Source organism: Octopus bimaculoides, chromosome 30, assembly GCF_046866305.1.
Source record: "Octopus bimaculoides isolate indiv1 chromosome 30, ASM4686630v1, whole genome shotgun sequence".
NCBI classification, from domain to species: Eukaryota; Metazoa; Mollusca; class Cephalopoda; order Octopoda; family Octopodidae; genus Octopus; species Octopus bimaculoides.
In genome coordinates this window covers 9,219,437-9,236,936 of record NC_142957.1, presented here as the reverse complement: position 1 = coordinate 9,236,936, position 17,500 = coordinate 9,219,437, and the positions used below count along the sequence as shown (strand labels likewise).

At 40.6% G+C, this 17,500-nt stretch overlaps 3 protein-coding genes across 5 annotated transcripts in view; 2 read left to right on the top strand and 1 right to left on the bottom strand.

The window, feature by feature from the left end:
- The window catches only part of LOC106881805 (uncharacterized), a 27,229-nt gene extending 10,936 nt beyond the window's left edge, over window positions 1-16,293 (bottom strand). Inside the window, exon 1 of the mRNA XM_089346398.1 lies at window positions 16,064-16,293. The gene's annotated coding sequence lies outside the window, so the exon portion shown is untranslated. The remainder of the gene's footprint in view (window positions 1-16,063) is intronic.
- The window catches only part of LOC106881808 (acyl-coenzyme A amino acid N-acyltransferase 1), a 47,932-nt gene that overhangs the window by 26,439 nt on the left and 3,993 nt on the right, over window positions 1-17,500 (top strand). The window contains exons 1-2 of one of the 3 annotated variants that reach the window (XM_089346393.1): window positions 2,888-2,938; window positions 17,367-17,500. The exon at window positions 17,367-17,500 is cut by the window's right edge and continues 3,993 nt beyond it. The gene's annotated coding sequence lies outside the window, so the exon portion shown is untranslated. Of the gene's footprint in view, window positions 1-2,887; window positions 2,939-13,468; window positions 13,902-17,366 lie in introns of those variants that run through there. The other 2 variants (XM_089346392.1, XM_089346394.1) reach the window with 2 other exon arrangements.
- Window positions 2,888-9,156, top strand: LOC106881807 (phosphatidate cytidylyltransferase, mitochondrial). Its single transcript, XM_089346396.1, has 2 exons — window positions 2,888-2,938; window positions 6,294-9,156. Exon 2 carries the CDS (start codon window positions 6,996-6,998, stop codon window positions 8,184-8,186), a length of 1,191 nt encoding a protein of 396 aa, XP_089202522.1. The 5' UTR covers window positions 2,888-2,938; window positions 6,294-6,995; the 3' UTR covers window positions 8,187-9,156.

Here is a 17,500-nt window from a genome sequence, read left to right as displayed (position 1 = left end):
GGTCAGGGTGGTGGTGCTGATGGTAGTGGTTGTAGTGGTGGTGGAAGGAGTGATTGGGGTGTTGCTAGTGATGCTGGTGGTGGTGGTGGTGGTGTTAGTGGGTATATATATATATATGTGTGTATATATATATCATTGAACATCCATGCTACATGGCAGTGAAACATGGGCTGTGACTGCTGAGGACATGCGTAAGCTCGCAAGGAATGAAGCCAGTATGCTCCGTTGGATGTGTAATGTCAATGTGAATACCCGTCAGAGTGTAAGTATCTTGAGAGAAAAGCTGAACATAAGAAGCATCAGTTGTGGTCTGCAAGAGAGACGATTGCGCTGGTATGGACATGTGGTGAGAATGGATGAGGATAGCTGCGTGAAAAAGTGCCACACCCTAACAGTTGAGGGAACCCGTGGAAGAGGTAGGCCCAGGAAGACCTGGGCTGAGGTGGTGAGGCAAGACCTTCGAACATTGGCCCTCACCGAGGCGATGACTACTGACCGAGACCTTTGGAAATGTGCTGTGCGTGAGAAGACCCGGCAAGCCAAGTGAGATCGCTGCCAGTGCCCCTGGACTGGCTCTTGTGCGGGTGGCACATAAAAGACACCATTTTGAGCGTGGCCGTTGCCAGTACCGCCTGACTGGCCTTCGTGTGGGTGACACGTAAAAGCACCCACTACACTCTCTGAGTGGTTGGCGTTAGGAAGGGCATCCAGCTGTAGAAACTCTGCCAAATCAGACTGGAGCCTGGTGTTGCCATCCGGTTTCACCAGTCCTCAGTCAAATCGTCCAACCCATGCCAGCATGGAAAGCGGACGTTAAACGATGATGATGATGATGATGATGATGATGATGTGTGTGTGTTTGTCCCCCACCACCACTTGATGACTAGTGTTAGTTTGTTTACATCCCTGTAACTTAGCAGTTCAGCAAAAGAGACCAATAGAATAAGTATTAGGCTTTAAAAAGTAGTGATGGTGGTAAAGAGGGGTAATTGTTATGATGGTGGGTGGTATTGGGAGTAGCTGTAGTGGTTGGGATAGCAGTGCGGTTATTGATGGTGTATAATTAATAGAAGTAGTAGTGGTGGTGGTGGTGGTGGTTGCAGTGATGGTAACCACTAACGCCCAACACTCTAGTCATACAACTGGACAAATCCTACGAAACGACCCTTTTAACCCCTTAGTAATAAATGCCTACAGCAGAGATCAGCAAACTGATCAATATTTAACCACTGGGAGTCTACATAAACACCCGAAAAGATTCTAAATATTAAGGGTACTGAATAATACTTCAGCAAACGTGTTTTTGCTTTTTGGCGTGGCTGTGTGGTAAGAAGCTTGCTTCCTAACCACATGGTTCCAGGTTCAGTCCCACTGTGTGGCACCTTGGACAAAGTGTCTTCTACTATAGCCTCGGATTGACCAAATCCTTGTGAATGGATTTGGTAGACAGAAACTGGAAGAAACCCATTGTGTGTGTATATATATATGTATATGCGCACGTGTGTGTGTATATATATGTATATGCGCACGTGTGTGTGTATATATATGTATATGCGCATGTGTATATATATGTATATGTGCATGTGTGTATAGATATGTATGTGTGTGTGTGTATATATATGTATATGCGCACGTGTGTGTGTATATATATGTATATGCGCACGTGTGTGTGTTTGTCCCCCACCACCACTTAATGACTAATGTTAGTTTGTTTACATCCCTGTAACTTAGCAGTTCAGCAAAACAGACCGATAGAATAAGTATTAGGCTTTAAAAAATAATGTTGTTTATTTTAGAGGTGAGGGATTCTGTACATTATTTACATTGGACAGATATGTGTCGGCATTTTGTTTGCTGTTACCACAACATTTTGGCTGATTTGCTCTCCAGCCTTCACCAGGTGTCCTGGTAGAATTTCGGACCCAACCCTGGGTTCTCATTCCTAAGGCATTTTTTGCTGATTCGGCTGGAGCTGGGCTTCTGTTGTCTTATACATTCGTAATGAAAGTTACAATATGATGTATCTCTCTCTCTCTCATCGGATCTTTTCAATTTGACGGCCAGATTTTTTTTAATTATGAGAGGGGGGAAAAAAAACGGATCGTGTGAATTTTCCGACAGTCCCTTCGGAAAATATTTTCCCCACAAATTTTTTTATAATCGTAATTTGTGCTGAAAGTTATGAGGGAAAAATCGGATCCCTCGAATTTTCCGAAAGTTCCCTCCCCCACCACACTACGTTCGTTTGCGCAATTTTTTTTTTCTCGTCACCTAGTAGTCTGTTTTCTGTTTTCGTTGACGGGTCTTAAACTTTATATTGACCCGATTCTGATAGCTCACGGCCTTATTAGATAGATATCTATAAAATTTATAATTGGTATGTGTGTGTGAATTAAATATCAGAGATGCTTAGCCGCAAACAGAAACAGTTGGAGTTGCTCAAAGGTTCCGCAAACTCTGCTAAATCCATCGCAATGCTGGAAACTCTTCCATATCGTCAGCGGGTATCTCAGGGTCACAAGCGTTTCACCCACAAACGTGTATGGTTCGCCTGAGCGGAGCAACGGGGGACTGAACCATTTATCGCCTCTGGAAGGCTTCCCAACTCCGTCTCTCAATTTTTTTCGCCACTTTGAGCTTGTTTCAGGGTTTTTTTTTTTTTTCTAACATTAACACAAACACAAACATTTTACAGTGACGAAAGAATTTACTCGACTACGTCCCCCCACCCCACCCGCCACTGCTTCCTACAGCTTTAATTCGTGGTATATTACGATTGACTCCTTTATCCTTCGAGGAACGAACGTGTAGCAAAAGCAAAAACAAAAAAAAAACACCTCGACGAAGGGACATAACACTAGAGTGATTTCCCCCTTATTATCTAACCGCTTCACCGAACAGAAGACGACATGAGGAGGAAAGGTCATCAATATCACACGTAAGTTTATAGTGTCTTATTCATGTTATATCGGATAATTTGGGTCATTTTATTACTCGGGATTAAAGAACTCTGATTAGGAATATATTGTATACAGGGAACGAAATTACTAAATAGATATCTTGCACACACTCAAGTATATACGTGTATTTATCTTCTATATCAAGTTATATGTATTTGAATATAAAACAATATATATATATATATATATATATATAAATATATATATATATATATATATATATATATATATATATATATATATATATATATATAAGCACGCACAAACGGCATTAAATTTGAATAATTACTCAATACTTTTGGTAGAGAACATGTTTAGTTTCGGTTTGATCGCTTTCCTTAGATTCAGTCTGACGAAAGAGATCGAGCCCAAACTGGAGTCACTGTCGACCGTTTCCTTGTCTGTACACGTACAAACATTTACGTTTATTAGGAATCGGTGCGTACACCCCACATTTGCTCAATATTCTTTTCTACAAGAGGGGGCGGGGAGGGGCAGTCGATTAGATCGACTCCAGTACGCAACTGGTACTTAATTTATCGAATCCGAAAGGATGAAAGGCAAATCCGAAAATCGTCGAAATCCGAAAGATAAATATTGGTTTGCCATAATTTCTTAGGCTGAAATCGAGTTAACCTTCAGATTTTAAATATCATTGGTACAAGTGCTTGTAACAAAGATCTTGTATAATCTATAAACAATGGACATCATATTGTCTGGACCTTTTCAATTTCAAGCACAGATTTTTTTAATTATTATTTTTTTTTTTAACTAAACAGTTTCAAAGTTCGGATACTGATTGAATGTGTCAGAGGTTTCTCTATTCGGTATATAAAAAAGTTTGGCTACTATTTCTAGCAGGTTATGCAACCACATACAGGCTCTGTCGTTGGTCTGCCTCAGTAATAATTTCTTATAAATAATAAGCCGGAAGTTGTTGTTCGCAAACTGCAGCAGTAATTTTCTTCAGCTGAATACACGTCGTTGATTGGTTAAAATTAGCCAAATACGATAACTTTAACACAAAATAACTTCTAAAATACAAAATTTTGTCAAAAATACTAAGAGTGAACTGTGTTCTACGCTACACCTTCAACCGTTATCCGAAGTTTCAAACTGTTTAGTTAAAAAAAATTAATTAAAAAATCTGTGCTTGAGATTGAACAGATGTTAAGGTGGTGAACTTCAAACAGAACATGCTTAGATTCCTTATTTATCATTTACCAGAATTATTCTTAATATATATATATATATATATATATATATATATAATATATATATATATATTAAGAATAGCCTGGGCAAAGTTCAGAGGGCTCCTACCTCTGCTGGTGACAAAGGGCCTCTCGCTCAGAGTAAAAGGTAGACTGTTTGATGCGTGTGTACGAACAGCCATGCTACATGGCAGTGAAACATGGGCCGCGACTGCTGAGGACATGCGTAAGCTTGCAAAGAATGAAGCCACTATTCTCCGCTGGATGTGTAATGTCAGTGTGCATACTCAACAGAGTGTAAGTACCTTGAGAGAAAAGTTGGACCTAAGAAGCATCACATGTGGTGTACAAGAGAGACGATTGCGCTGGTATGGTCATGTGGTGAAAATGGATGAGGATAGCTGTGCAAAAAAGTGCCACACCCTAGCAGTTGAGGGAACCCGTGGAAGAGGTAGACCCAGGAAGACCTGGGATGAGGTGGTGAAGCATGACCTTCGAACATTAGGCCTCACCGAGGCAATGACTAGTGACCGAGACCTCTGGAAATATGCTGTGCTTGAGAAGACCCAGCAACCCAAGTGAGACCATAACTCGTGGCCTATGCCAGAGGTATAACCAGCCCACTTATGCGTACCATTCTTTCATTGGACACTAAACTCTGCTTGCGAAGACCTGTTGAGGCAAGTGAAATCAAAATCAAATTCGCTGACGTGGCTGATGACAGCACCGCCTGACTGGCATCCGTGCTACCGGAACGCTAAGTAATACCCGTAATATAAATACCCTAGTAATATAGGGCATTTATATTAAGCACCATTTAAGCAGGATCGTTGTCAGGGCCGCTGACTGGTTCCCGTGCTGGTGGCACGTAAAAAGCACCATTCGAGCATGATCGTTACCACCATCGTCGTACTGGCACTTGTGCCTGTGGCATGTGAAAAACTACATTTGAGCAAGGTCGTTGTCATTGCCGCTGGACTGGCTCCTCTGCAGGGGCACTTAAAAAACCCCATGGCACATAAAAAACCCCATGGCACATAAAAAACCCCATGGCACATAAAAAACCCCCGATGGCACATAAAAGCACCCACTACACTCTCGGAGTGGTTGGCGTTAGGAAGGGCATCCAGCTGTAGAAACTCTGCCAAATCAGATTGGAGCCTGGTGCAGCCATCCGGTTTCACCAGTCCTCAGTCAAATCGTCCAACCCATGCCAGCATGGAAAACGGACGTTAAACGATGGTGTCAGCCTGTAAAGTTGCACTACCTCATGTTGTGTCTTTGTGTCGCCGGGCTTCTCCCCTGTTTGTCAATTTTTGCGATGGCTGAAATGAAGGGACAGTGTGCTTCCATGAAATTCTATTTTCAGCTGGTGAAAATGGTGATCAAAGCATTTGTTATGCTTCAAACAACTTAGAAGGGCACTGCTGTGCGCAAAACACAGGTGGTTTTCCATGCTTTAGGAATGGTCACTTGTCGCTTGAAGACCAACTTCGTTCAGGGCAGTCATTGACCTCCCGAATGAATGAAAGCATCACGAAAATTCATGAACTGATCTTGGAGGCCCATCACCAAACAATTAACAAATTTGTTGATATGATTGCTGTGTGTCCTGGAGTTCCACTCCAGTTTCTTTCAGTTTCCATCTAGCAAGGTGCTATGTGGTAGGACTGAACCCTGAACCATGTGGTTGGGGAGGAAACTTCTTACCAAAGAGTCATGCCTATGCCTATACACACACATACACACATGCGTCAGGCTTCTTCCAGTTTCCATCTATCAAATCCACTCACAAGGCTATAGTAGAGGACACTTGCCCAAGGTGCCAGACAATAAGACTGAACCAGGAACCATGTTGTTAGGGAATCAAGCTTCTTACCACACAGCTACTCCTGCTCCTGTTTGTTTGTAGAATGACATTGTAGGGTAGGTACAAGAGTACTGATCTGGCTGGTTTGACCATAAAACAGAACATTTGGGCTGGACATGGTCTGTTTTAATGCTAAAGGGTTGATTAGATTACTCCAATCCCCTAAATTTCTGACCTTGTGCCATGTCAGAAACAGTTGTTATATATAGAGATTTAAAAAAATTTTTTTTTTTTTCTCATCCAATCCAGATATATGCCCACCACGACTCTATGGATGTGAAGCGTTGCTGACAGTAATTTGAAAGTTCCGTGCAAATGGGTGATGGTGCACAGTAAATTGCAACTGGAAGTGTTGAGTCTGTATCGACAACTTCTGCGTGCCACACGTAACAAGCCTGGTTTCAAATCTTACATCTGTGATGAGTTCCGTCGCAACATGACCATACCGAGGACCAACATTCTTCAGATTGAACACATCATCAGAAATGGTAAGAAAAAGCTTGATCTGCTGAAGCGACAAGAGGTTCAGAGTCTGGGGGTGTTTTACAAAGAAACCGATAACCTCAATACACCTGCTGCTACCTCCACAACAACAACTACTACTACTACCTCTGGTCCTCAAGGCCGGCACTAGGAAGCGAAGGGCCCAATTAGAGAATTGTCGGCGGGACCCTCTTACTCTACAAACGCTGAAAATTCATGTTTTATGCTTTGTGTGATACGCCAACCCCAGCCCCAAAATGTGTTGAGGGCTCGAGGCTCCAATAGGACAACAGTAGCTGTAATGATATATTAAAAATTTATCGTAGCGCCCTCTGCTTGAGTGTGTGGGTGCGGCCCTCTCTTGGTGCAGGGTCCCAATTTCAATAAATCTGTCTAATTGGCTTGAAACCAAGCCCTGCTGATATTAACACAAAGTGAAAATCTGACCAGAGATTAAACATTATATAAATGTCGTCATTGAATATTGCTGCAACACGACTGGCTGGTTTCTCATGGCGGGCCACTCATTCTGCCAGACCATTCAAGGTCTCGCAATGTCTCTCCGTTCCAAGAAGACTTCCACTGTTTGTTTTTCCTCTGCGAGCAAGCTCATCCCGCGCCAGCACTATTTTGCCTTTGTACACACCAACTATCACTGATGGTCTTGAAAGCCTAAATGAGTACTTCAGCCAGAAAATTTTGCCTGCTTTCCCCGATGGTATCCAGTGCTCATTTGCTTATGGCTCTGGGGCATTCCAACAACAGGGTACAGAACACATGAGTAAAAACATGGTGGATTTTATCTTCGTTGTTGATGACCCTATTGCCTGGCATAACGAGAACCTGCAGATGAACCGTCGCCATTACTCGGCGTTAAAGTTTATGGGTACGCGTGCCATCACCCACATCCAGCAGCAATATGGCGCTGGGATTTACTTCAACACCCTCGTCACGCTTGGTGCCAGGCTGATCAAATACGGCGTCGTAAGCACCGAGAGACTGATCGTAGATCTTTTGGACTGGGAGACGTTATACATGAGTGGTCGACTGCACAAACCGGTGTTGACATTAAAACAGCCCACAAACCCCGAGTTGATTGTTGCCCTTGACAACAACCTCCACAGCGCTGTGCATGCAGCACTTCTACAACTGCCGGACACGTTCACCGAAGAGGAGCTGTACATGAGCATCGCCAACCTCTCATACTCCGGTGACTTCCGGATGTCAATTGGTGAAGATCGAAACAAAGTATCAAACATTGTGGTTCCTAATATCCCCAAGTTCCGTTCCATGTATTCCAAAATCCTAGAATCTGAGGAACATGTTTTCTACAACCCAGTGCGACAGACCTACGAACAGTACCCAAATCACATCTCACAATACCATCACTTGAACCTGCTCCCTAAAACAGTCCACATTAATTTAGTCTCTCTCTGTAACCATAACCGTGCCATCCCCGATACAGAAGATGTCCTACGTAACCTTGCTAATGATCCCCATTGTGGGACATACGTTGCTAAATGTATCTCGGACATAGTGAAACGTTCCAGTTATAGTCAGAGCATAAAGACAATCCTTACGGCAGGATTTCTGAAATCCATCAAATACAGTTCAAAAAAACTATTGAAAATGGTCCGAAGTGTGAAGAATAAAAATTGAAAAAATAACCGTTGTCGTTTTTCTCTCTATCTTTTACTAATTTCACTCGTTGGCTTCAGTCAAACAAAGAGATATTCAGCAACAGTACTTTGTTGTAAAGATTGTTTGCCAACATAACATGGCAGTCCTGGTTTAGGACTAATGTTGCTATGTTGTGAGATTTAAAAATAGTAATTTTCTAATTTATAAATCAGTGACTAGTTGTCACTGTGAAAACTATATATTTCGAACAGGAATTTGGCAGCGTGCCACCTATAACCAAACAATTATTCTGTGCTGATGAAGGGAAATAACTCGGAAATCGCGATAAACCGATATTGTTTTGAGCTGAGTGGGGGTGCTAGATTCCCTTGTTCGAAAATGTAAGGACATAGATCGTGTCGTATAGCCAGCTGGAGACGATGTCTCCTGGGGCTAAATTACAGCAACATTCATCCTAGACCAGGACTGCTATATCATTTTGGCAAGTAATCTTTACTACATGTAATAGATTGCCTGAATGTTCTCCACCTTAATTAAATATCAATAACTATACACCAATTAAACTCTACATACTAATTTTATATTGATTTAATAGGGATAGACATAATAGCACAATATGACATTTTCACCAATTATATCTACTTGAGTTTTCTTACACTTAACACACTAGATGAATATATTGTTATATTCTTACATTACAATTTTCCACGACCTTACTCCCTTACAAGACCTTACTCCCCTTCTAAGGTCTCTACCATTTTTATGCTCTGTTCTTTATGTATAAATTTTATCAGTGAATGGTTTTCAGCCGTTTACTCAACATGCAAGAATTGAAAACCTATTTTGTATATCTTTATCTACCTCTGAAGTGATTCGACTTTCAAATAATTTTTAATTTAATTTAATTAATTTTCTGAAAGTCAGAAATTGAAATAGCTGTAAAGGATGTTGGTCAATTTTTTAATTAATGAATACTAATTTATTGATAACCTCTATATTTTCTCATCTTATTATATATATATATATATATATATATATATATATATATATATATATATATATATATATATATATATATATATATATATATATATATTATGATTGACCGTTGACTGAACACTATTCAATTTTTTTTCTCCGTGTTTTTCTCCTTGTCTCCGTATTCTTTCTGTTGAAGAGCGTAGCTCGAAACGTCAAAGACTTTCCGTATTCCCGAGCGTCATACTAATATATACTTTTGTTATTTACACCACCTGTCCTCGTCTGTTGTTATTATTTGTATATTCTCCCATATATATATAAGCCTGGTGGAGGGGGGGGGAATGTCTCTGCAGTGGTCTCATGAAGCTCCAATGGGTAAATGTTGTGTATAGAAAACAATGTAACAAATGCGATAAGTTCTATGTGGGTAGCACAACAAGACCGTTATACATTCGCATCAAAGACCATCTAAACACGTGAGCCTCCTCCTTCAGAAAGCATCTAGACAGTTGCCAGAACACCGATAAAAGCATAGCTGTCACAATTGAGGCCAATGACAGAAATTTGGGAAATCTAAGAATTAAGGAGGCTATCCTCATAGACAAACTAGGGCCCCAAATTAACAGCAGGCTGAAAATTAGCAATCAGTAAATTATTTAGCTACATTTGGGTGCATGTAAGTTCATTTCTGATAACATGCACATGTATTATAAAAAAAAAATTTTTAAACTGCAGGAGTGGCTGTGTGGTAAGTAGGGGTGAGGAGGAGGACCTTCTGGCTAAGGCGGAAGTACGCCCTACTCCAGTGGCCCCAAAGAAAAAGAAGAAAAAGAACGAGGCACGGCCGGTGCTCGATAGTGCACCGCCGGCATGTCCCGACACTCCGTTGGTGGGAATTGTGCCACCAACGGAGGAAAGCAGGTCGGCGGGAATTGTGCCGCTGACAGTAGAAGCTGTGGGCTCACCCTGTGAGGAAAAGGATCGGCTAATCCTATTCCGAAAGGGAGGGGCCCTGCAGAAATTTGTGAATAAAAGGAAGCGTCAGAGAGAGGGAGTCCTCACCTGTACTAAGGATCCGGACTGGCCTCCGCAGGTGTCTGCGGAGGTCGTGTCGAGTAGGCACATAAGTGCGTTGGTGAATTCCTTCCCCCTCGGCGAATTCAGTATTGAAAAGTGGCCCGACCCAGACCCATCGTTTTGCTTGAGAGAAGTGAAGGCTATATCAGGCGAAAAAACCTAAGAGGACGAGTGCCTCATGTTGTGTAATGAAAAATCATAAGAGGCAAATGCCTTAATTTATGACTTTTTATGTACGAGGTTCATAGCCTCAATGTGAAAATTTAATTTTATAAAGAACAGTGTTATAGAGAAGCAAAGTTCGGCGGGCGGCTTTTGTCTTCTCTCATTATACCATCATATTTATCATCCATTTCATCTCATTAATGTTTTTGTCCAGCCCGTAGCTACTCTCTGTGTACTGCCTTTATGGCAAATTGAAATGAAATAAAGTAGCTTGCTTACCAACCACATGGTTCCGGGTTCAGTCCCACTGCGTGGCACCTTGGGCAAGTGTCTTTTACAATACCCTTAAGCACACAAAAGCTCGGAGAGTGGATGTTGTAGACGAACAGCCATGCTACATGGCAGTGAAACATGGGCTGTAACTGCTGAGGACATACGTAAGCTCGCAAGGAATGAAGCCAGTATGCTCCGTTGGATGTGTAATGTCAATGTGAATACCCGTCAGAGTGTAAGTATCTTGAGAGAAAAGCTGAATATTAGAAGCATCAGTTGTGGTGTGCAAGAGAGACGATTGCGCTGGTATGGACATGTGGTGAGAATGGATGAGGATAGCTGCGTGAAAAAGTGCCACACCCTAACAGTTGAGGGAACCCGTGGAAGAGGTAGGCCCAGGAAGACCTGGGCTGAGGTGGTGAGGCAAGACCTTCGTACATTGGGCCTCACCGAGGCGATGACTACTGACCGAGACCTTTGGAAATGTGCTGTGCGTGAGAAGACCCGGCAAGCCAAGTAAGATCGTTGCCAGTGCCCCTGGACTGGCTCTTGTGCGGGTGGCACATGAGATGCACCATTTTGAGCGTGGCCGTTGCCAGTACCGCCTGACTGGCTCCCGTAGGATTTTCGAGCGAGATCGTTGCCAGTGCCCCTGGACTGGCTTGTGCGGGTGGCACATAAAAGACACCATTTCGAGCGTGGCCGTTTTCGTGCGGGTGACACGTAAAAGCACCCACTACACTCTCTGAGTGGTTGGCGTTAGGAAGGGCATCCAGCTGTAGAAACTCTGCCAAATTAGACTGGAGCCTGGTGTAGCCATCCGGTTTCACCAGACCTCAGTCAAATCGTCCAACCCATGCTAGCATGGAAAGCGGACGTTAAACGATGATGATGATGATGATGATGATATATACATGTATGTATACATATAGATGTAGGTATGTACATATATGCATGGATATATGCATATATTTATATATTATCTATATTATATATATGTGTGTGTGTGTGTGTGTGTGTGTGTGTATCTATTTATATGTGTGTGTCTTTGTATCTGTGTTTGTCCCCCCCACCCCCTCCATCGCTTGACAACTGATGTTGGTGTGTTTACATTCCTGTAACTTAGCGGTTCAGCAAAAGAGACCAATAGAAGTACTAGACTTACAAAGAGTAAGTCCTGGGGTTGGTTTCTTCGACTAAAGGCGGTGCTCCAGCATGGCCACAGTCAAATGACTGAAACAAGTAAAAGAGTTAAGAGTATGATATATATAGATTCAAGGTTGAATATGGTACTTATGCGTAGGCACCCGAATATCGTATCCCAAAAGGAGAGGTGATTAAAATCAAAAAATAAGCAACACGGATTTCAAAGGTGATTGCAGTACACACGTTTCATGCTACTTCAATTTATTTAAGGTAATGCTCGCATTACTTAAATAAATTGAAGTAGCATGAAACGTGCGTACTGCAATCACTTTTGAAATCCGTGTTGCTTATTTTTTGATATATATATATATATATATATAGGTAGAGCAAATATTAGATGTAATACTTGATAATTGCAAGCACCTGTATATGCCAGATAGTGGCCGAGGTGAAGGAATATATTAAAACAGAACACAAAGGATTCCGCGGTACACGTGTTTCAAGCTTTATACACAAACAGTCGTTGCATCACTATATGGGTATATAGTTGATAGACAGGATGGTATAAAGCTATCTTCAGCCGCAAATATATTCTTTCCCAAGAATTATATCACAAAGAATTATTCTTGAAACACGTGTACCGCAGAATCCTTTGTGTTCTGTTTTAATTTTACGTTTTTTAATTTTTTTTTTTTTAATTTTTTTTTTTTTACTTGTTTCAGTCATTCGACTGTGGCCATGCTGGAGCACCGCCTTTAGTCGAGTAAATCGACCCCAGGACTTATTCTTTGGACGCCTAGTACTTATTCTATCAGTCTCTTTTTGCCGAACCGCTAAGTTACGGGGACGTAAACACACCAGCATCGGTTGTCAAGCGATGTTGGGGGGACAAACACAGACACACAAACATATATATATATATATATATATACATATATACGACAGGCTTCTTTCAGTTTCCGTCTACCAAATCCACTCACAAGGCTTTGGTCGGCCCAAGGGTATAGTAGAAGACACTTGCCCAAGGTGCCACGCAGTGGGAATGAACCCGGAACCATGTGGTTGGTAAGCAAGCTACTTACCACACAGCCACTCCTGCGTAGATATATATATATATATATATATATATATATATACTTATATACTTTATTTAAAAGCACTGCAGTAATTTTGGGAGCTGTACTTTTGTGATCCTTTCTAACAATTCGCATAAGAGTCTGATGGTCCCTATCTGAAAGTTTTGGTTTTCTTCTGGAGTTTTGTTTCGATGAGGAGGTTTTTCCCTCTTTCTCAAAGGCTGACATTACTTTCGAGACAGTACTACTTGATACGCCAAACATTTGGACTGTTTTTCTTTATGCTAGCACCTGCCATACGAGCACCAATTTGACCTCTTTGAAAGTCCAATAGGTCTGTCATTTTAATGAATTTTAATTACCTTTTTCTGATGGTATCTGAAAAGAAACTGCAATTTCAGCAAAACATATTGAGCAACACTAATAATAAATCAAAAACCATAGAAATAAACAAGCTTTTGACGGTTTTATAGATATTTCAAAACTATGATGCTACGATACTCCATTATTTTTGTCCAACCTTTCTCTATATACCAGTCCACATATTCATTCGGTTATTTAATACTGACCCAGCAGTAAAATATACAGAACACTGACAGCCCAGAGCATTACAAACAAGCACATCAGTAGGTCTACATTAAAGGGGTAGACTTTGATCTTTCTTCTTACACCCCCCCCCCTTTTTTTTTTGTCATTTTGTTGAGGACTAACCATGTGACCTCGCTCTCGCAAAGCATTGCTAACGTCTCAGTGAACTTATTGATTGCCAGCACAGAAGAGATACAACAGCAGGTCACATAAACTCACCGAGCGCAAGACTTAACGACCTTCCATTCATCAAAACAGAAGTTCACAAGTTTTCAATGAAAGACAAAATAAATACGACGTGCGGAAGTGCATCAATCATTATTCTTCATACGTCTGAAATATATACTTTTATTTTCTTCTTCTTAAATATCTTTATTTTTCCTTTTGGTGTTAATTGCTAGTCTGGATTTCAGTGAGATTATAATAGGTGAGTTTCAGCATTTCTCTCTTTCTATTACTCCCTCCAAACTAATTTGTTAACTACAAAATAAATATAATTATACGTTCTTTCCCCCACGTTTATTTACACGCCACTCTTCCTCTTTTCCCCCCTCTCTCTCTCACGCCCTCTCTTTACCTTTCTTTAACCTCACCCCCCCCCCCCCACAGAATATTGTATTTCTAACTCTGTTAAACATTGTATTTCTAAATCTCTTTCTCCACATTACTTCTTGGTGATGACGATTGTTGTGGTGATGGCGATGGTGGTGATTTTTGCATTTGATTATCATCGGTCGACTTTTGCAAGTCACTAAATTGTCTTTTCATTGGAGTTCATAGCTCGGTATCTCATTGAATGGTGTGCCTCAACTGCTATTTCCCAAATAGTTAACACATCACTGTTGTTGTTGTTGTTGTTGTTGGCACTCCGTCGCTTACGACATCGAGGGTTCCAGTTGATCCGATCAACGGAACAGCCTGCTCGTGAAATTAACGTGCAAGTGGCTGAGCACTCCACAGACACGTGTACCCTTAACGTAGTTCTCGGGGGATATTCAGCGTGACACAGAGTGTGACAAGGCTGACCCCTTTGAATTACAGGCACAACAGAAACAGGAAGTAAGAGTGAGAGACAGTTGTGGTGGAAGATTACAGCAGGGTTCGCCACCACCATCCCCTGCCGGAGCCTCGTGGAACTTTTAGGTGTTTTCGCTCAATAAACACTCACAACGCCTGGTCTGGGAATCGAAACTGCCATCCTATGACCGCGATTCCGCTGCCGTAACCACTGGGCTATTGCGCCTCCACTAACACATCACTAGAAGGTATTATACTCCTAGATGCCTATGCGCATGATATAACGAGGATCGTTCCTGTAGAAGTGTACCCTCAACCCCGAATTTGTTGCCTCATAACTTCCAGAAAAATGGATATTTTTTAATGAAATTTTCTACAAAAATGGGTTAATATTTACTGTAACTACCGGTCACCAAAACTTCCGTACAATGTTAAAGTACACGTATTGTTTGTTCCCTATTCTAAATCAATAAAATTGAACTTTGAACGTTTTCTGATAATAAAGTTTTTGGAAACTATAAAACGTGCCTTTTATTTTCCTATCATCATTTTGGCTCTTATCTAAATCGAAGCCTAACACTCCAAAATATACGGTGTTTTTTATGTTCAGCAAAATAATCGACAATTAATTGCAATAAATTGATTGGCTTGTATCCCAATTAAAATTAATTGATTGTTAAGAAAATAATTGATTGGAAAGGTTCCAATCAATTATTTACAACCCCTGCCAGTCAAGTACTGTGGTCGATGCAATCAACTTGCCCCTCCCCTCGAAATTGATGGCCTTGTGCCAAAATTAGAAAGAATATTAGTTTTATTGTCAGAGTGTCAGAAAAAATTATTTACAGTATTTCTTTCAGCTCTTAATCTTATATATATATCATATATATATATATATATATATATATATATATATATATATATATATATATATATATATATATATATGCATATATATATATATATATATATATATATATATATATATATATATATATATATATATATATGCATATATATATATATATATATATCGGTCACAAAGCACTAACTGATTGTGACCGATGCCAGTACCTCCTGACTGGCTCTTGTGCAAGTGGCACGTAAAAAGCACCATCCAAACGTGATCATTGCCAGGCCCACCTTACTGGCTCCTGTGCTGGTGGCACATAAAAAGCACCCACCACACTCTTGGAGTGGTTGGCATTAGGAAAGGCATCCAGCTGTAGAAACTCTGCCAGACTTGATTGGAGCCTGGTGCAGCCACTGGCTCTCCAGACCTCAGTCAAACCGTCCAACCCATGACAGCATAGAAAACGCACGTTAATTGATAATAATAATACTTATAATGTTTCTCCCGCAGGTCATAATCTAGGTAAAAGCCCTTTATATTGAAACAGCCAAAATCCTAATTTTGGAAAATTTAAAAATAAACAGTCTAAGGGAGGTAACGCTTCTGTAAAAAAAAACAGGTATTTTAATGAGAAATCTCCCTATAAATCGCCTGACCCTAGTAAAACTATTTAGTTTATTATTCCATATGGAAAACAAGTTAATAGTAACCTTACCTACCTTTTTTGTCAAGCCATCTAAAGGAACTTTCTCAAAAATTCCAGATACCACGCTTTTCTCAACACACATTGTATCCATATTGGTTTCTCCGACACCATTAACTTCCTACAGACGATATATCCTCGCATAGCAACTATATCCTTAATGGTGAAAGGGTTTTGCTCAATAACTGTAATAACAATAATATGTTGTTGTTGTTGTTGTTGTTGTTGGCACTCCCGTCGCTTACGACGTCGAGGGTTCCAGTTGATCCGATCAACGGAACAGCCTGCTGCTCGTGAAATTAACGTGCAAGTGTTGTTTATATCCTCCCTAATGAGACTGGTGCATTTTTCCACATTATCCGTCCTCTCAGATTTATTCTTAATGTATCTATCGAAACGTATTTCGGTGATATAAATGATTTGAGTAACATCTTGAGTATTTAGAAATAATACATTTCTAAATCTCTCAGAGAGATTTATGCAGTAGCGATACGATGAAGTAGTTGTATGCTGTCAACTTAATGTGACAGTCCCCTGAAGGGAATAATACTACTGTTGTTTTGACCTAGGAAGCTGCACCACCTTGTAAACATAAGGACACAGGAAATGTGTCAAGGCCGACAGGAAGCGGTGCAGCTTCCTAGGGCTAACCAACAGTAGTATTATTCCCTTCAGGGGACTGTCACATTAAGTTGACAGCATACAACTACTTCATCTTGAGTATTTGTCTCCATTTTCTATTATTCTTATATTCTTCAAAACACGTTTAACTTCTCCTAGAAATTATCACCCATACAATTGTGATTACTAATTTCTTAGGCGCTTATGTGACATTTGGCTACCCTGTAACTGCTCCTCTGGGTCTTTCCTTGTAAATTGCACATTCTGTCAAATGTAATTCATATTGTTTTCAATGAATCAAGCACTATCTTGTAGTTTCAAAATTTCCATGATGTGCTTGTTTATTTTTAGAATGACATTGTAGGGTAAGTGTGAGAGACTGGATCTGGCTGGTTTTAACATATAACAAGTAAAATATTTAGGCTGGATATGGCCAGTTTGAATGCTACAAGGTTAAAACTGTAATTCTAGCCGTGTTTATTTTTAGAATGACATTGCAGGGTAAGTTTGAAAGGCTGCATCTGGCTGGTTTTAACATATAACAGGTAAAATATTTAGGCTGGATATGGCCAGTTTGAATGCTACAAGGTTAAAACTGTAACTCTAGCCGTGTTGTGTGTTTGCTAATCCGTCGTTAAAGCATTGTTTTTTGTTATTTGTTGACTTGAGATTTTCTTTGTTTTTTTTTCTTATTGTAGAGACGATCCGCCATCGACAGAGAAAGTGGGTATGAGAAGAGGAACAACAACAAGGTTATAGCAACAGCGAAAACGGCAAGTATAAAAACAGCAACTACAAAAACAGCATCCGTAACATCATCATCAACAGCAAC